Genomic DNA, 19,434 nt, shown 5'->3' with positions numbered 1-19,434 from the left:
ACCCAATTCTAATACAACCTCAGGGACATACTGGACCCAAGGGACAACAAGGCTTGAAAGGATCCAAAGGTGCTCAAGTAAGGACAAAACTAGTTGATATTATGTTCACAATAAACTGAATTTCCACTCCCGCACTCCTGTTAGACTTCTGTTTCTCATCATGTTGGAGCTGAAGGCGATAAAAATGTCTTTCTGCTCTAGGGATTGAAAGGCAAATCAGGGCCAAGAGGACAAAGGGGGTCCAAAGGACCACCAGTAAGTAGGACACGTGCGTTATTTGTGCATGTAAATGTTTACAGAGTTGCTGTTCCGATTAGGCTTTAGTTTTAAAATTATTATAATTATTATCGTGTGAAAAATAACACTGGTGGTTTCTAACAATAATCATGGGGAATTTTACATGACATGGATATTTGAGTTCAATTAAGTCTTGGATTTGTTTTATATATATATATATATATATATATATATATATATATATATATATATATATATATATATATATATATATATATATATATATATATATATATATATATATATGTGTGTGTGTACACACACACACACTGAACTCAAATATTGTAAACCTCAGGTTGTGAGACATTTTAGTTCATATCTTCTCATATCTCTAATTTAGAATTCTTAAATGTCACAGTAAGTTTCATGACGATACAGTACCAGTGGAGAACTGTAGAGGGTAATATTCTGATTCTCCTCTAGGGCCCAGAAGGTTCTGCTGGTCCAAGGGGAGTTGTGGGCAGGGAGGGCCTTGAAGGTCCACCTGGAATGGATGGACCCCCTGGAAAGGATGGAGGCAAAGGAATCAAGGTAAGGACATCTTCTGGAAAGGCTAATATTTCCACTTATCGACATTGACAGTGGCTGTGATGCGACCAACGTGCTGCTGTGGATCTTCCAGGGGGAACAAGGAGACGATGGAGAGTTTGGCTTCTTTGGAACACCGGGGCCGCGGGGGAAGACGGGTGTACTGGGTCTTCCTGGAAGTCAAGGTTCCTTTGGTACCAAGGTGAGATCAGGAGCTTCTATCCATGAAGCTCAACCGAGGATTTGTGGGGTTCTTCTGATTTGATATTTAAATGAGATCGAGCTGCAAAGGTGATGATATATTGCAATCTGATATTGCAATTCTTCAAATTCTCAATGATTTTTACATATTTTTACTTCCACTTTAAACAGTGAAATGCCAAAAAAATTGAGTTCTCCTGAAATTGCACGGATGCAAATTCGTGAGAATTGGCAAGTACTGTAACTTGGCCAATGTTCTCTGTTTTAGTAGCATTTGCAGTAATCCAAAGACATTAACTTCCTACAGAACAAAGATAGAAACAAACAAAAAACTGGCAATTCACTATCCATGTGGGAGGCCAAACATAAAAATCCTATTTCCCCTCCTGAGATCTGACCCTAATGGATCCTTATGAGTCATAGGCTTGGGCGATATTCCAAAATTTTATATCGTGATGCAGTTCGGCCCAAATGTCGCGATACACAATATTGTCGCCGTTTTCGACGGCGGGGGGCAGTGACGCAGAAAGTGTTCCCATTACGCACAGTTGCGCACAGCATTTTTTTGTTTTTGTTTCATTCAGTTACAATAAATAATCTACAATAAAAAAACCTCTGTATTTGTTCTCTTTGGCAAGACGGTGCACCTTTAATGCTGGATCACAGAGAGCGGATCGCAGGTTGTGCGTGGGCGTTCACGTAACGTGGGTCACCGGTCAGTCAGTGTGCTTTACAATGACAGGATCAAACGGATAGAAGCTCCCAAAATGCATGGGGATAACATTTCAGTGAGGAATTGCAAATAAGGGGAATCATAAATATATTCCACGGACGGACGGACAGACAGACAGGGGTTAGGGGGCGATATTTCGATACTGTGAAAATATCGCCTATGGTGGCAAATATTATATAATATATTCAATATTATCGACCCAACACAGTCATGATGATAATGTGACCTGAGGCTGACGTGGACTTCCGTGTGTGTGTGTGTGTGTGTGTGTGTGTGTGTGTGTGTGTGTGTGTGTCTGACTCAGGGCGAGCGGGGTCTGCCGGGCCAAACCGGACCTCGGGGGAAACGAGGCTTCGCTGGTGGGATGGGGTTGCCAGGGAAACAGGGCGACCCGGGACCCAAGGGACAACCAGTGAGTTAACAGTTAATCATCGAGGAGGAAAACAGCCTACAACTGCATTATGAGAGACACTTACTTTGCCCTTGCTGAGATCACATTGAGTTTCTCCATCTTTCTGTATGCATCAGGGGGACACCGGCGAACAAGGATATCCGGGGATTCTGGGAATGTTTGGGCCAAAGGTGAGCTTTGTTTCCCCAGAATGCAGCACACACCCTCAGAAATAAAATTCAGCATTGTAGCTCCAAGGCTTGTCTTACTGGCAGTACCCTCTGAGGCAGTGACTCTCAACCTTTTTTTCAAATTATGATATTTTTGACACGCATTAGGCATCTGACTCCATTTGATAACATTTATTCTCTGGGATCCACATCTGGGAAGACTTTTATTGCTCGATATGCTTGTGGCAGATCCGCCTGCCACACGCTACCGGAGTGGCGTTTTTAGGGCCCTCTGATACAGAGAGACAGGCAATGGGATTGAAAAGTACCAGTTTATTGTAGGGAGTGGGCAAGCTGGAAAGCCCGGAGTAGATGGAAATCATGTCACGACAAGGGCTCCTCTCCTGTGTGTGTGGGGGGATGGGGCATTTACCTGTTGCTCATTGATTGGTTTAACAAGCAACAGGCGCACAGCCACCCTGATCCCAGCCCCACTTACCGAGACCCAAGACAGGCATGGCTGCTCAAACCACACCACCCACACACCACAATGCTTTTGTGGGAACCTCCATACCTGTCCATTCTATAGTTGTAGTAGAGTGAACCAAAACAGTTATTATTGTTCGTTCTCTAATGGTGCGAACGTCTTGTAAATGAGATAATAATTAATAAAATGCTGAAGTTGGGGGATCTCCTGGAACATCTTGAATGACCCCTGGTGACCCTGGACCCCACAGTGAAAACTGTGGGGTCTAGGGACACTGCTCTAAGGTACGCTCATTCTACCCTTGGCTTGGGTACAAATTCATACTTCACTGGTACAAAAATGGTGCAAAGTAGAAATGTGGTACTTTACAGGGTACTGCTGGCTATTGTACCCTACCTTCCTATTAGGCGTCACCAACACAACTCGGACTTTTTCCATCAAGACACAAACTCCACCGTCTCGAGGGAGGAGGACGGGCGCAAGCAGAAGCAGTTGAAACGGCACACACATGACAGGAAAAAAAAAACAACAACATCCTAGCGCTGTACTGTACTTGTTGGATAGTGAGGAGGAAAATTGTAAAAAAACAAAAACAAAACAAAAGGAATCCCGTTGTAAATCAGTTGCTGGCAGCTGATTAATCTAGCGGCCTCATGGAATTGAAATCCCTGTACTGTTCTCCAAGTTGATTTATGGTGTTTGAGACGAGTCGGGATGAGAAGCGCTAAACGTTATCCTGATGAAGTTCTCCTTGTTGACCTGAGCGTGGAGCCGACGTGCAGACTGTACAGATCTGCTCCGCCCTTAAAGGTCGCTGCCGGGGGAAGAGCTCAGTCGACGCTGAAACCACGCGCGGTAATTTAGAGCCTCGTCGCTCCCGCAGAGCCTGTGGGGCCCCCGCTCCGCCACGGCAGGGGCCCATCCAGAATGGGGCCCATCCAGGCGGATGACGCACGACACAAACGCCCGGCTCCAGTTGGCGGAAGCGCTTTTCAGATTTCTCACCCCGCGCCGCGGTCTGTCGGCATGAGCCTCGCGACGCCTCCTTCCACCTTCAAACCCTGTGTTTGTGTTTGCGCAGGGGCCCCCGGGGGACTTTGGCCCGGCAGGAATCCAGGGGCCCAAAGGACCACGTGGCTTAAGGGTGAGGTGAAGAACAGGGTTTCCTGAACTCTTATGCCTGTTTTTACTGTGACCCTGTCTTAGGTCCGAAAATTGTTGAGACAACAGAAAATAGAGTGTGACAGATTTTTTTATTATTATTATTAATTATTATTATTATTATTATTATTATCATTATTATTATTTTGGAGCCAGCACCACAAATGTGATGTGTTAAAATTCACATTTAGGCCTGATTTGAGGCTAAATAAAAATCTTTCTTACTGTACTTTCTAAACTAACATACTGGTTAAAGTGCAGATATTGTACAGTATATTCACTTTGAGGATCATACATTACAGGCTACTATTATGATTACAACTTTGTGTAACCCGTGCTGTCAGCAGGCTGAGCATACAACACAGGGTATTTGTACAGACCTAATCTGCAAGTGGAGTGAATATTCTCAACCTGCAAAGCCAATCTTTAATAATCTACTAGAACACAGAGGGAGCTCCAAATGGATTATACACCATTGACAATGCATTTTAAACCTATTAAACTACATTTTCTATCAATCAAATATGAATATATCAGCCTTTGAGATGTCCTGAGACACCGCGTGTATCGAGCGACCCCACGTAGGGGCCCGCCCTCCCAAGGTTGAGAATGTGTGTCAGTTTCTTTTTCATAATAAACCGCCTGCCTCGCGTCAGGCGCTTCATCATAGTGATGTTGGTGTCGCTGTTCTCCGTGCAGGGCATGGAGGGTGCCATGGGGCCCGTGGGCATCATCGGCCCCAGCGGTCATCCCGTACGTAGCTCATTTCTCATCCCAATGTCATCTTACCCCCCCCTCCCATCTCCCTCCGCTCAGCAGTGACAGATTGTCTCTCCCTCCCTCCCTCTCTCCCCCTCCCCTCCCCTCCAGGGACCCCATGGTGACAAAGGGAGTCGGGGGGACACGGTGCGTGGCGCTGCCTCTGATTAATCTCTTTTTCTCCGCAGCATGAGCACGGAGCAGGGCGCTTAGCGCCGGAGAGCGGCTCCGCGGCTCGTTTCGAATCCACGCGGTGACACTTAGACAGCGTGGAATTGGTTTCAGGACGACAAACACTCGGCGGCACGCGCTCGTCGCGTGGGCTTTTACATAACCGGGCTGTTTGTTCTCCCGGGCATCGGTATAATTTACCGAATCACTCGCAATACTGTTGCAATTTGCACATAATGGCTCATCGTCTGGAAAGCAATTTTATGAATAGGCTCTCAAGGTAGAAACAGGAAGGCAGTTCAAAACCTATATTCTTGCAATTCAACGGGGATAAAACTTTCCATTAAACCTAAAGGAGCAATACGAACCTTCGCACGATTGAATCAGTGTCTGTTTTTCTCTCAGTTCTCAGTTGATTTCGTCGTTCCGAGCCGTGATGTTCCACTTTCTGATCAGTCTTTTTTCCTCCTCTCTTCTCCGACAGGGGACGCAGGGACCCAAGGTAGGACGTTTCTCTTCTGCGGTTTTTGTTTTTAACTTGTTCAGCGCCCGCGGTTTCATTTCCCAGGAGTCTCCAATCAACTGATTAATCATCTTCAATAAAGGTCACGCTGGTACGCGACGTGAACGTGCATGTGGAATTTCTATATAATTTTTTTCTTTCTTCCCAGGGGCCCCCCGGTCCGAGAGGTCCGCCCGGACCCCCGGTAAGTTCTGAGTTATTTCTTATACAAGGGCGTACATTTTAAAATGGAACGGTTAGAATGGCAGTAGTACCATCTTTTCTAATGTTATTATGTACTCCCTTCTCTCTTTGGGTTTCAGGGGCGTCCTAGCGCTTCCCTTTCATTTGTAAGTATGCCTCCACTTATCCGCCCTTATTAAACCTCTAGGTAAAGACACTGAATGTAAAATAAGGACAAAATGAGGGCGTGTTCACGTAGCGCCGTTCCCTGGATCGCCAGCGTGTTTTTTTCCCCCCACACGGACAGAATCCTACGTGACGCGGCCCCAGGGTGCTCAATCTACAGCCAATCAGCCAGTCACTTTAAAAAGCGTTTCCGAAGGTTGAAACGGGCCGTGGGACGTCAACCGTTTTCTAATTACAAATGACGAGGAACAAAGGTGAACCGGTAGCATCAGGGTTCAAAGCCGCATCAGCGGAGCTCCTGTGGTCGCCATGGTTACGTCAGCAACTTACATCGTATTAGCCAATGAAGCGCTCCAGGATTTACTACTTCAACCCTTCCCCCTTTGTCTCACCGAAACGACGCTACACAAGAACACATCCCGAGCGTGTTTCCTTTTCCCTGTGACCTAATCCCATCTTCTCGTTCCTCTCTGGTAGAAAAAGGAGGCCCTGGACGCCGCCTTCGAGGTCATACTGGACTCCCACGCTCTGCGGTCCGAGGTGAGTTGGAAACGGCGAAATGGCCCCGGCCCTTGAACACCTGATGATCTCATGGAAGGATGAACTTCTTCTTTCTTTGTGCCAAACAGAACTACCGGAACGCGGATATGCCCATGTTGGACCAGGGCACCGAGATCTTCAAGACCCTGCAGCACCTCAGCACACTGATCCAGAGCCTCAAGAACCCGCTGGGAACCCGGGAAAATCCCGCCCGGATCTGCCGAGATCTCCAGGACTGTGAGCAGAGGATGCACGACGGTGAGCGGCGGGCAGCGAGACCTTTAACACTCCGTTCCTTCTGAACTCGTCCGTGTTGTCCCGGTTTAACCCACGGCCTCCTCCCATTCCGCCTGCAGGCATCTACTGGATCGACCCAAACCTGGGCTGCTCTGCAGACACCATCGAGGTGACGTGTAACTTCACGGGGGGAGGACAGACCTGCCTGAAACCCATCACCGTCTCCAAGGTGCAAATCCCAGTTTGACAAACAAAATTCATCTCGGTTGGAGCTTGAATGTTCTTCCCATGGTTGCGTGGGTTTCCTCCAACCACCCAACCAATTAATACAGCAGCATAATGGTACTTACAGCGTTCTGTTTGATGGAGCGATCCAGTTCTAATTAGCCATGAATGTTTTGTGTGCACAGTTGGAAATGGGAGTGGGGCGCATCCAGATGAACTTCCTCCACCTTCTGAGCTCCGAGGCCGTGCAGCAGATCACCATCCACTGCCTGAACACTCCGGTGTGGGCGACAGGGCCCTCCTTGAGGCCCTCCTCCAGGGCTGTCAGTTTCAAGGCCTGGAATGGAGAGAAGATCCACGCGGGAGACCTTCTGGAGCCGCACGTGGCCAAGGACGACTGCTGGGTACGCAACACTCGGTCCAAGCGAACACCTAATATCCACATGTGTGACACATTAATGTGTCACACATGGGGTTGGATATTATTTATTATATTACCAAGAAACCACAAGGTCCAAAAAGTCCATTGAAGTAAATCATACAGCTGCTACCTTTCGAATGCAATGAGCTCATGGTCACTAGGATATGATGATGTGTTTTAAAACTGAAATATCCATTATTCTTTGAGTTTCGCTCCGCAGTAGAAGCACTGACCCGACGCCAACCATAAGAAGGCGTGACGTACGTCAAAAGAGCCACCGAACGCGTCGTAAAAGGTCTCACTTTTCGGCGTGGAAGGGGTCACTCCTTGGTACAATAACACGGCCTCGTCTTTCAGATCAAGGACGGCCGCTGGCACCAGACCCAGTTCATCTTCCAGACGCAGGACCCCAACTTACTGCCCATCGTCGACGTGTACAACCTTCCGACGACGGACTCGGGCTCGCACTTCCACCTGGAGGTCGGGGCGGCGTGCTTCCTCTGAGGAGCTGCCACGCTCCCCAAAAGGGGGGTGACTACATGGGGGGAGGGAGGGGGTGGGGGAGTGGGGGGAGGAGGGCGGCGAACAGGGGAGACCGGCGCTTCTCTGGGGCTTCCGGAGCCAAAAGACCCACCGATCACTCTACACACGATATGCTTGGACTGCAGGACCAGTAGGGGGCACCAGAGAGGGACAGGGCCGGTGGAACGGCAGAGCCCAACTCGAGACGTCCGACGCCAATCCTCCCAACGGAAAGAATAATAAGCTTTGTTTTTTTTTTTTGTTGTTTTTTTTACGATTCCAGAGACTTGTTTCTGTCCTACGAGACCTGGATCCCCGAAATAGAAGACGGTACTATGAGAAAAGTCTCGCTTCTTCTTCCGTCGGTCTTGGACCATGTTGTAACATATTCCCTTCACGGTCACACTTCAGAGTTCCAAAGGAGATCCAAGCAGACGAACGGACGATTTCCCTCTGCGACAATGCAATAATTCTTCATCGTAATGTCACACCTTTTTAATATTTATACATGTATATGTACTGTATTGTAATATAAAGTGCAATAGTTATTGTTTCACAGCCGTGCAGAGAAATTCAGGGGAAAAACGGGGCAGATGCCGAGTCAACTTTTCATTCATTCAGGTATTGGCAGGTAAGTGAGTCAAACTGCTGTGTGAGCCGAGAGCCTCGTGGTGCTACCTCTCAGCTCACAACACACCCATCCACCTGCAGAGGACACGCACGGTGCTGCACATCATTCATTCTTCTCTCAGAAGGTCTCATCAGTTCTCAAGCCAAGACGCAAAGATGTGCTTTGAAAAAATTTAAATTTAGTTTTTAAAAAAAGAAGAAAAAAAGGGAAGATTGTACAGATATAAATATAAAAAAAAGGCCAAATTCACTAAATTATCTTTCAAGCTAGTATTTTTACCATTTCTTTGTACGAGTCCGACACGTTTGGACACCCGTAAGTTAATTTCATTTTTTTTTTGTTTTTGTTTGTTTGTTTTTTGCCTGTTTAAAATGTAAATGTGTATAATTATGCAACCGTTATTATATACAGTGGATGCTATTTAAATTTTTTATTTAAATTCCCATGGGCTTCCCTATTCAACATGTGCATCGGGCATACATTGTGTTGTTTGGTGTCGTTGGAATTCTTGGTCATTTGGAGCTTTTTTTTTTTTTTTTAAGATATAATAGTCTGTATGTGTTTTTTTTATAATTAAACCAAACAATCAAAGGAGAAGCTGAGGAATATTCTGGTCCCTTATTGTCACTGGTGATGGAGGGCCTTAAACTTTCACAGTCTAAATTCTACACATCACTTGTGTGGAGTCGATTTTGGGAACTATTTTGTGCTCCACTGAGAAAGACTATTGAGCAAACGAGGCGAGTCAATAAATTCTGAGGAGCCGAGTTGATTGAGTTCCAAATTAAATGAGAAAACTTCATCAATAACGAAACCTCATCTCAGACTCGGGGGGGGCTTCTACCCTGTGGACTCCATCACTTCACGGATGGAGGAAGATGGAGTCCTAAACGAGAGGTTTTTTTTATTCAAAGCCTGAGGACACTTTTAAAGTGGTAATCCTCGAGGTCACTTTGTTTGAAAAAAACCTTCTGTTTGATATTCATCCCATATTTTATTAGCTGGCACTTGGTTAGAAACAGCCATTCAAAGTAATTGCGTTATTGCACGTCCTCTATATGCCGTTTCCATTGTCGGGGGCGGGGTCCGCCACATGAAGAAGTCTGGCGAATTTCCATTTTATTCACAAATAAGATCAGTAAATATCCTCCCCGCCACCTCACATGACCGAGAAAAAAAAAGTAATCAATTGATCAGAAGGAAAAACTTTGGAGAAAAGGAAGCGACAACATTGAAGCCAAGGCGAGGGGAAACCCGGATGTCGGAAAACCACCCCCACCCCCACCCAGACAAAGTTATTATCGCCACTTTACACTAAGTTCTATCTCCCGTTGAGCCCTGATCTGGAATCTGGATTCATTCCAATCAAATCCAACACAGAAACGGAGGCAGAGAGAAGGTTTGAAGCCTCATTATTATTATTATTAGTATTTTTGGTGTTATTATTGAAGCCTTAGACACTGCATCAGACACTGTGCACTGCGTTATCGGGGGCACATGGCATGGCGGCCCCCGTCGATCGGCAGGTTCACCCCTGTGATGAAGCTGGAGGCGTCGGAGGCCAGGAAGGCGATGGCCTGCGCCACCTCCTCCACCTCCCCCGGTCGGCCAAGGGCGTGGGTCTGCTTACACTTCTCCAGGAACTGGGAGGGCGAGGGAAGAGGGAGAGGAAGACAAGGACCGAGACACAGACTACAGCAAATGTACAGGACAAGGCTGATGATGTCACTTCAACGAATCTGCTACGACCACGGCACCAGCCACTCGGAATGGCCGCCCGTTCATTGCGCTCAGGTAAGCGGGAACCTGTCACCAGCCTGTCAAGGACCAGCCACGCATTTTAGGTGGCTGCATCCGTATATGATGTTGTATTGTATCTCATGCTATTAGAATGTAATCACCATTCCATTACAATGCTGTCACAAAGCTATCACATGCCATTGCGCCATAACAACACTATTACAATGGTCGTACAATGCCATGACAATTAGCATTTCATTACCATGCCTGTACCATGCTCGTATCCTGCCATTGCCTATTGCATCCCTAGATATGACAAACTCAAACAGGCTTGGCACCTTCTGTTCTACAGAAAACCTAAAAGCCCATAATCAGACGTGTTACCTGAGTGTATTGTTCCTCGGTCAGTCCGGCTCTTTTGTGGATGTCGGTGACGATGACACCAGGACTGAAGAGAAGAAGTCCAAAGGCAAGGATTACGCTTTAAATGGCCCGGTCCAAAAATATAATATCTGTATCCATTTTAACCCCAAATGTGTCAGGTGAAAAATAAATGTAATAATAATTTTTTGAGTACTTTTATGGGATTGTGCATATTATTGAATTAATGAAAACTGAATATCACTGATTGTGGAACAAAAAGAAGTTAACATAGTCAAAATCAACTCAAAACAACAAATTCCTGGAATTCTACAGGATTAAAATATTGTGGTTCGAAAAAATAAAAGTAAGACAATAAACATTTAGGTCATATGAGAAAAAAAAATTATATATATATATATATATATATATATATATATATATATATATATATATATATATATATATATATATATATATATATATATATATATGTATATATATGAGTATCTTCTGAAACTGACAAACCGGTTGATATGCAACAAAATAAAACGAAGCCAAAATGTGATAAAAACTTGTCAATGAAAAATGTCAATGAGTTGTTTGTTTGACGTCATTTGAGGTTTTCTTCCCTAAATAAAAGGCGGCACTTTTCCTGAGAAAAAAGCTAAACGGCTGCTGATAAGACAGCGTCTGCGTCGTATCGGCATGGAACCTAAAATAAGGAACGTAAACATGAGGAAAATAATGATTCATATTTCCCCCCGGGGGCCGGAGCCTAATTAGCCGCCGAACAGAACGACCTTCAACACACTCACCCGACTGAGTTCACTCGCACTTGTTTAGGCGCCAGCTCTGAAATACAACAAAATGAATAAGTATAAACGATGTGACTTTTCTGCACCCAAACCGCTTCTTACTTTAACGTGATGTGAGCCACTCACCGAGGGCGATGCAGCGCGTGAACTGGTCAATGGCCGCCTTGGACATGCAGTAAGCCAGGACGCCAGGGAACTAAAGGATAAAAAAATTAAAAAAAGGTACCGTGGACGGCTTCAATTCAAGATAGTGCGTCACATACCAACGTATAAATCATATCAAGGAGGTAAACACCCACCGATCTCTGTCCGTTTACACTGGACACGTTGACGATGGAGCCCTTGGTCTTAATAAGGTGGGGGACGCACAGCTGAGTCAGGTGGTACACAGACCTAGAGATGAGATAAAAACACAAGACAAAAACACAAGACAAAAACATAAGATAAAAACACAAGACAAAAACACAAGACAAAAACATAAGATAAAAACACAAGATAAAAATACAAGGTAAAAACATCAGACAAAAACATCAGATAAAAACATCAGATAAAAACACAAGATAAAAACATAAGATAAAAACACAAGATAAAAACATAAGATAAGACTTGAGGTGTCACAGCAGCAAGAAAACGGTGCAGAGTCAAGAAGTTCGATGGAGATAAAAACTTAAATATAAGATAAAAATAACAGCGTGAACATATAGTCGCCAATGTGTAAACCCAGTGATAGCAGCAGTAAATACAGAACTCATCATTTATCATTTGAATTTATACCCTATATACCCATACCAACAACGTACCCTGTGCATAGAATCATATGTGTGTATTCTGTATTTTTTTATATCTGTGACTATTTCCGCTTTGTATTTTTCGGCAATTAGTGCATATTTGGCAACTTTTTTTTTTTTTTTTTTACTTTATAATTCTCAAATATTTAATTATTCAGTTTTTTTTTTTTTTAGAGCATTCAGGGTTTATTTTAATGCCAATCATCTGTAGAAACTCACTACGACATATTCCTCGTACATGTAAATGCGCCTGGCGGAATAAAATGATTCTGATCATAGAAGTATGGTAAGTATATAGTAAAGTATATACTATTTATAATGCAGGGTGGTATTATGATGACCAAGTATAATATATAGCAGTGTAAAGTATAGTATAACATGATATACCATAGTGTAATGATATGGTAAGAATATAGTATAATTGTATATTATAATATAGTATAATAAAACGTTATAGCCAAAATGGTATTAAAAATGTCCATGGCCAAGAAAAAATCCAGTGTTAAGTATTAAAATGTCCAGATAATAATACAGTATAATCCAGGTTATTGCAATGTCCATGTGCAAAAAAAAAAAGTCGATATTAATAACCCAAGGTGGTATTCTAAATGTCTGTATGCAAGGTATAATCCAAGGATGGAAAGATAGAAAAGGAAAAAGGAAATGAACAGACAGTACATACATCTAAGTGAATATCAACGTTGGGGAAGAGGACCGCGCAGGTTATTTAAATGGATTTTCTAAAGAGATCCCACCTGACGTTGATGTCCATCACTCTGTCGAACTGCTGCAGGTCGCCGGTCTCGATGCTCCCCATCTCCAGGACGCCGGCGTTATTCACCAGGACGTCTAGGCGGCCGAAGCGGGAGACGGTCTGCTCCACCACCCTCTGCACCGTCTCCTCATCCGTCAGGTCCCCGGGGATGAGCAGCGGCTGGAAACCCCCAAAAGCACAGGGAATTCATCCAGAATCCAGTGAAATGGTTAAATGAATGAATACGCATCGCATCATCTGCAGAAAGAAAAGCAACTTTAGGAGGTGTTACAGAGTTATATCAGGGCACTGGATAGGATGAGAATTTTTACTTGTAATACTTTAAGTACATTTAAGAACAAGTACTTACATACTTTAACATAGAAATGTGGTACTTTGACTTTAAGTACTAATTTTGTGTCAGGGTTTTAGTATTTTTTATACAAGAAACTATGATATTAATGAATTATATTAATAGTGCAATATAAACAAAATAATAGTATGTATTTATATATAATAAAAATATATTCTAATATCATATATGAGTACATGAAAAAATATGCAACCTCATCACATTATTGGTTTTCATCAAGTTCAAGATGATGTTTACAGTCTTTCTGAGCGTGTGTGTGATTTTCCATTTGGTTCCAAAGATCAAGGTTATTGATCAACAGGTTATTGCTTCTTTCAAATATATCAAATACTTTATTTTGACAGGCCAAACATTTTTTCCCAATGTCTATGATCCTATGTTTTAATCCTTAATATAATTGACGCAACGCTGCTTTACTCATATTGACTCTTTATTTCCTTCACGTTCACGTTGAGAGCAGCAGGGAGGACTTTGAAATGTATGCATTACAAGCACAAATTGATGCATAAAGGACCCCAGCACCGCCAATTAGAGTTGTGTCCCCTGAGCGTGGGGCCCCTGGTAAGGTGCCCCTTGATTTTTCCACATCGAAGGGAGCAACACTAATATAACAGATATATTTTGATTATTGTTTTTAGTCTGGCTTCCATAGTAAATGTGTGTGTGTGTGTATTATATATGTGTATTTATATATGCATGTGTATAATAATTATTTCCAATTCATGCCGTTTTCTTCAATATATTTATGATTTATTATTTTTTAATCAATGCGGTGCTTCACTAAATCACCTTTTATATTTAAAATAGTATCAATGACATGAATTTAAACGCATGTTCCATCCGGCTGTGTCGTTGACCCCTAAAGTGCCTGAACTCTGGTCCGGAGACCCGAGCGCCGGGCCCCCGCGGGCCCCCCGACAGACGCGGCGTGTACCTCCGCGGCCCCGCAGTCCGTGCACTGCGCGGCCACCCGGGACAGGCTCTCCACGTCGCGGCCGTTCAACGCCAGCAGAGCCCCGAGTTTGGCGAACATCACGCTGGTCCCGGCACCGATGCCCGAGCTGGCCCCGGTGACCAGCGCCACCTTCCCCCGCAGGGAGGACACCTGCACGGACCCGGAGGGACAGGGCGTCGACACCGCGTGATCAGATCAGTACACGGCACACGTGGAATGGACCGTGAGGACGCGTCGTGCGCCGTGTGGACCGGAGCCCGGGTCGGGCGTCGTTACCTTGAAGGACTCGTCCGCCGCCATCGCCGCCGCTGCGCCGCCGGGAAAAGCTGCCAACGACTCGTGGAGCGGGCGATCGCTGATGACGTGCTGACGACGTCATCACCAGGCGACGAACCCGTAGTTTTCATAGTCGTGCCTGGAATGACCTTTATTTATAGGGTTTATTTACTATATCATACACATACATAATTGAATGAATGCATTTGGTTGAATAGTCGATTGATCGTAGGACACGGACGCAGCAGAGGAATATATCAGTTTGATTTTCAAAAATTTATTATGTAAAAAAACAACAGACCAGTATATATACATAACATGTCAAGAGAAAAAAAAGTTCATGTGTAAAACAATTCTAAATGTGAATTCCACCGTTTAGATATGACTGGAAACGAGGAGAAGACAATGTATCTGTTGTATTCGATTGATATTGTTTTGTGTGTACTGGCAATTTGTAAATATCCCTGTCCGTGTCTATCCGGCAAAGGGGTTGGCGTGAAGAGTCACATCCTTAATCCGAGAGTCGGTCAAAGGCCGGAATGTCTTTTCGTTGACGGGAAGTTTCTCCAGTTCATCCAGCGTTTCCAAACCATCTATAATCCTTCATGTGGGAGAAAAAGGATGTAAGGGAAGCTCGTCCACATGTGAACACGGATGAAAGACACAGAGAAAACATCATCTGGGAGCCCAAATTGGGAATTTATCCTATTTATGCACCGATGAGGACACATTAATAACTTCAATCGGATTGAGCGCTGGGCTGATAGGAGAATATTATTCCACTCGGACATACACACACTTACTTTCCAAACACTGTGTACTTCATATCCAGATGAGGCTGCTTGGCGTAGGTGAAGAAAAACTGGGACGCGTTTGTGTTCGGGCCGTTGTTTGCCATCGACACCACTCCTCTGACATTGTGCTGAAAAAAGGATGAGAAGACAAATTGGAAGTTTTCATATTGTTTACTCTTAATAGGACCTGGCAGTGCAAAAGAATGTATTATGACATGAATCACAGGAAATTTGTCACTATATATCACCATAGGCGTATACTTGTATACTAAAAATCCCATGATTAAAAGGCTCATCACAAATTACTACACAGTAATTAATGCACATCAGAGCAAAATGCCAATTGAAAAAGAAAAGCATCCCTCAAATATGTCAGACCTCCTGTGTCGTCTTACCATCCGCAATTTAGAAGGCAACTTTTCCTTTTTTTTTTTTAAATGACGCTGTGAGCGCTTAAAGACGATAAAGAATAAAACATCCACGGTGAAGCCTAACATCATCCAGGCCAGGCCCAGACGATGCGATACTCACTTTTAAGTGTTCACTGAACTCGTCCTCGAATTTGCGTCCCCATATACTGGTTCCCCCTTTACCGGTCCCTGGAGGTCATCATGGAACACAAAAACATCAACACAAAAACTCATCTAAACAGTCCTATATAAAAAACTTCTATAATAAGAATTATGCATTTTATTCACAGACTTCTTTTCTCAGAACTCAAAGCACTGCACAGATTACATAAAAACAAATCACAGTCGAGGTCAACAATAAAATGTTGAAAACAACAACAACTTAAACAAGCATAAAAAGTAAAAAGCATGTCAGGCAGACACAAGCATGAAAGAAAAGCACACGGAGGAAACTAGACCCAGTAGTACCTGTGGGGTCGCCGGTCTGCACCATGAAGCCCTTGATGTTTCGGTGGAAGATACAGCCGTTGTAAAAGCCGCCGGCACACAAAGCCAGGAAGTTCTGTCGATAAGAGCGGAGGTGAAGAAGGCCGCCATCAAAAGATGTATTTCAACGCTTCAAAGAAGAACTGTTTTGCGTCGGAACAGAAGTAGTACGCTTCCTAATGAGATGGATAGACGGATGGATGGATGGAAGTACGCTGTATTTCAGTGCTTACAGCAGCACACTTGAAAACAATAGGCAATGATGACAAAGTACCAAGAGTAAAAAAAAAAAAATGGAATAAATTGGAAATATTCAACCAACTAAAAAAAAAAAGAACAAAGAAAATCGAAAAAAGGAAGACAGTTTTTATAGAATGGTGGAGGTATGGCCACGACGCGATATTTTAAATTAAAGTCATTGCTTTTAGAAACCTTTTTAAGATTTGAGATTTAACAACGAAAAGAAAACAATTTCGCGATACAATTTCCATCAAAAAAGTCAATACCACCCATGGTAAAATACAATACATTTTGAGGTAGTACACATCATAAAACGAGGATATGAAAATTCGATCTAGACATTTTATTGAGATATTTTCAGACCTTCAGGTTTAATACTTTTTTTTTTTTTTACTTCAGTAAACTCACCTCACAGGACCTCGGTGCCCGTTCACAGAAAAGCTCAATTTTAATATCTCCAAGATCCGTGTGAAGAGTAACAGCCTGCAAAAAAAAAAAACAGAAATAAAGAAATAAAGATAATTATTCCATGAAGAAATAAGAATCATTACAACAGCCAATGGATGCCAGAACGGCAGGAGCAACGTTAACGAGGTAACACATTAATGTGAGTAAATAGAACGTATTCCTCTAAATTAAGGTCAAATAAATTAATAAGAATTTCAAAAAACGCATTTAATTGACTACAGATACATCTGTAAACAGTTAGATCAGTAAATCCACCATAGTGCGAGTTGGTCTGCCCGCCGAGTGTCACGGAGAAAAGAGTCCGACTGGGAACTAGGGCGCGGAGGATTGGTTCCGAGGAGCCGTGGAGCTTGTGGAAGAATAGACAAACATTAGCATGACAGTCAAGTTCAAGTTCAAGTTCAAGTTCAAGTTCAAGTTCAAGAGATTATTTGTCACATACATACACATGCGGTCGTACATATATGCAGTGAAATGTCATGACACCCGGTGATTACGCACAAGCTCTATAAGCTTGAAAAATACTCAAATGTGCGTAATCGACGCATCAAACAAATAAGAGACGACCATATCCATCGACTCTTATTTACTTTTACCTTTTTTTGTTTGTGTGTATTTACTTATTAATTTAGAACTGTTACATATTTTTGCACCATTGTGCCTATGTTTAATAGGCACTCTGCTTATAATATCTTATTCATACCGGATATTATATATAATTTTCTCTTTTCGAAAAGTAGATTCAATCTCTTTTCAAGGCTTAGACGTTTGCACCACTGGGCTGCAATTAAATAACCTGGCAACCAGACCAATCTGCAGCTCAGAATACGTCTGGCCACCCTCCCATTCAAACAGGTTTCCACCCGACCTTGCCAGGCTCCAGCCAATCACAACCGTTGATCAAGATTTTTAGATTCAAGATTTTTTATTTGTCACATACATATACATACTTCCATACATATATGCAGTGAAATGTAATAAATGATCTAACACGGGGCGGGGTTGCTACGGTGACGATGCAGAGGAGAGCTGTTCACGCACCTTACCAAGATGGCTGCCGCTGACGTGGAACGCTGTGTTGAATGCGATGACAGTATTCAACAAACTGGACGGTTTGTTTTCTGTCAAAAGCTTTTTCTGATTATAAACATGTTTGTTGTACTTCACACAGGATTTGGTAAAAGTTGAATTCACCAACTCACTCACTCAGCGCCACGTCACGTGTTCCCTTGCTCTGATTGGTTGAATGTCTATCCAATGCTCTGATTGGTTGTAGTTATATCCAATGCGCTGATTGGTTGTATGTCTATCCAATGCTCTGATTGGTTGTAGCTCTATCCAATGCTCTGATTGGTTGTAGGTCTATCTGACGCTCTGATTGGTTGTATGTCTATCCAATGCTCTGATTGGTTGTAGCTCTATCCAATGCTCTAATTGTTTGTAGTTATATCCGCTGCTCTGATTGGTTGTAGGTCTATCTGACGCTCTGATTGGTTGTAGGTACATACTATTTTTCGGATTGGCTGTCGGTCTATCCAAATCTCTGATTGGTTGTAGGTCTATCCAATGCTCTGATTGGTTGCGGGTCCATCCAATGCTCTGACTGGTTGTAGATCTATCCAATTGCATCCAGAGACAATTTGTTCCTCCCTTGGAAACTGGAAGTGAAGGGAGAGATTCCAGACTAAAGCACATGTGTGAATTGATGCCCGGTCAGTATTGAGACACAGTGAGAAGCTGCAGCAGAGTGGGAAGCCTCTCAGTTGTGTCACACGTTCAGCGAGGTCGTCCAATGAACTTTTATAAAAATGATGGAAAACTTATTTTTTTTCCTTCGTCTGGTGCCATCAGGATTTGATAATTAAATGAAATGTATTACACATATAATTGTTTCCATAACAACACTTATGTTATAACAAAATTAACCAAGAAACATTGTCAGTAAAATGTCCCCTGCAGCTCCTGTAAACGCCACGTTTTTTGCAATAGCAAAATAAGGAAATATTAGGAAATAAATAAACGCATATCTCACCACAAATGTCAGCAAGACACATTTGGGCATATGAGGAGTTTATTTATCTTGCAAACACTGTCAGTTTTGGACTGGAGGGAATGAGGCGTCTTCGAAACACACCTCATCACCTCATCCAAATGTTCGAAATCATCTCAACAAAACACTGATGCACCATTTCCCCATTTCGCACCAGGAAAAGAGAAGATTATTTTTGGCAAAGAAAACAAATAGTACATCGCACATCTGAATACAGTGGTAAGAAGGGGTCGGAAAACCTAATCGGTAATTCTAACAGTGGTGCCGAAATGATGTGAAGGACCCGGGCGATCGGCGGGTTCCAAGGGTTGATGCTTGCACACACGAGACAATAGAATAGAACCTGTGGAACCATGTTGCTCTATGAACACAAACATGTCATTAAACAAAGGTGTTTTGTTTTTTTCAAATACATCAGTTTTTTCTTTTTTTTTTAAATTCCAAACTAGCAGTCAATGTTAAAAACACCAATAAAACTAAAGAAAAAAATATAATAGAAATGTATATAAAATGTGTTTTCCAATTGTTTAAATTAATAGAAATAACAAATTGAATAAAAAAATAAGCAAAGTAAGCA

At 43.1% G+C, this 19,434-nt stretch overlaps 3 protein-coding genes across 3 annotated transcripts in view; 1 reads left to right on the top strand and 2 right to left on the bottom strand.

The window, feature by feature from the left end:
• col27a1b (collagen, type XXVII, alpha 1b) overlaps positions 1-7,696 on the top strand; it is a gene marked incomplete at its 3' end in the record, with an annotated part of 71,688 nt that extends 63,992 nt beyond the window's left edge. Inside the window, exons 45-61 of the mRNA XM_080004571.1 lie at positions 24-77; positions 202-255; positions 721-828; positions 920-1,027; positions 2,064-2,171; positions 2,288-2,341; positions 3,889-3,951; positions 4,668-4,721; positions 4,839-4,874; positions 5,383-5,400; positions 5,570-5,605; positions 5,724-5,750; positions 6,247-6,309; positions 6,399-6,567; positions 6,666-6,775; positions 6,957-7,175; positions 7,550-7,696. Coding sequence (XP_079860697.1) covers positions 24-77; positions 202-255; positions 721-828; positions 920-1,027; positions 2,064-2,171; positions 2,288-2,341; positions 3,889-3,951; positions 4,668-4,721; positions 4,839-4,874; positions 5,383-5,400; positions 5,570-5,605; positions 5,724-5,750; positions 6,247-6,309; positions 6,399-6,567; positions 6,666-6,775; positions 6,957-7,175; positions 7,550-7,696 — 1,428 coding nt within the window. The remainder of the gene's footprint in view (positions 1-23; positions 78-201; positions 256-720; positions 829-919; positions 1,028-2,063; positions 2,172-2,287; positions 2,342-3,888; positions 3,952-4,667; positions 4,722-4,838; positions 4,875-5,382; positions 5,401-5,569; positions 5,606-5,723; positions 5,751-6,246; positions 6,310-6,398; positions 6,568-6,665; positions 6,776-6,956; positions 7,176-7,549) is intronic.
• A 90-nt stretch (positions 7,697-7,786) lies between these two features.
• LOC307232243 (3-oxoacyl-[acyl-carrier-protein] reductase FabG) lies at positions 7,787-14,493 on the bottom strand. Its single transcript, XM_080003165.1, has 8 exons — positions 14,410-14,493; positions 14,113-14,283; positions 12,807-12,985; positions 11,563-11,656; positions 11,390-11,459; positions 11,264-11,300; positions 10,470-10,533; positions 7,787-9,988 (listed from the first exon to the last, which is right to left on the bottom strand). Exons 1-8 carry the CDS (start codon positions 14,431-14,433, stop codon positions 9,830-9,832), a joined length of 798 nt encoding a protein of 265 aa, XP_079859291.1. The 5' UTR covers positions 14,434-14,493; the 3' UTR covers positions 7,787-9,829.
• Positions 14,494-14,676: 183 nt separating this feature from the next.
• Positions 14,677-17,086, bottom strand: ppil3 (peptidylprolyl isomerase (cyclophilin)-like 3). The gene is made up of 6 exons (XM_080003947.1): positions 17,063-17,086; positions 16,748-16,822; positions 16,082-16,175; positions 15,735-15,802; positions 15,213-15,331; positions 14,677-15,010 (listed from the first exon to the last, which is right to left on the bottom strand). Exons 1-6 carry the CDS (start codon positions 17,063-17,065, stop codon positions 14,884-14,886), a joined length of 486 nt encoding a protein of 161 aa, XP_079860073.1. The 5' UTR covers positions 17,066-17,086; the 3' UTR covers positions 14,677-14,883.
• Positions 17,087-19,434: the final 2,348 nt, after the last annotated feature.

This window comes from Zeus faber (genome assembly GCF_960531495.2).
Source record: "Zeus faber genome assembly, chromosome: 7".
Classification (NCBI taxonomy): domain Eukaryota; kingdom Metazoa; phylum Chordata; class Actinopteri; order Zeiformes; family Zeidae; genus Zeus; species Zeus faber.
This window is presented reverse-complemented; position numbering and strand designations above follow the sequence as displayed.

Bases quoted from the DNA above. Each gene is read 5' to 3' on its own strand.
- LOC307232243 (XM_080003165.1), bottom strand. From the start codon at position 14,433: ATGGCGGCGGACGAGTCCTTCAAG. The intron at 14,284-14,409 runs GTAACGACGCCC...GGGTCCGTGCAG, and splicing joins CGGCGGACGAGTCCTTCAAG to GTGTCCTCCCTGCGGGGGAA. The intron at 9,989-10,469 runs GTAACACGTCTG...TCGCCCTCCCAG, and splicing joins CCGAGGAACAATACACTCAG to TTCCTGGAGAAGTGTAAGCA.
- ppil3 (XM_080003947.1), bottom strand. The intron at 15,332-15,734 runs GTGAGTATCGCA...TCCTTTTTTCAG, and splicing joins AGTTCAGTGAACACTTAAAA to CACAATGTCAGAGGAGTGGT. The intron at 15,011-15,212 runs GTAAGTGTGTGT...TCCCACATGAAG, and splicing joins AAGTACACAGTGTTTGGAAA to GATTATAGATGGTTTGGAAA.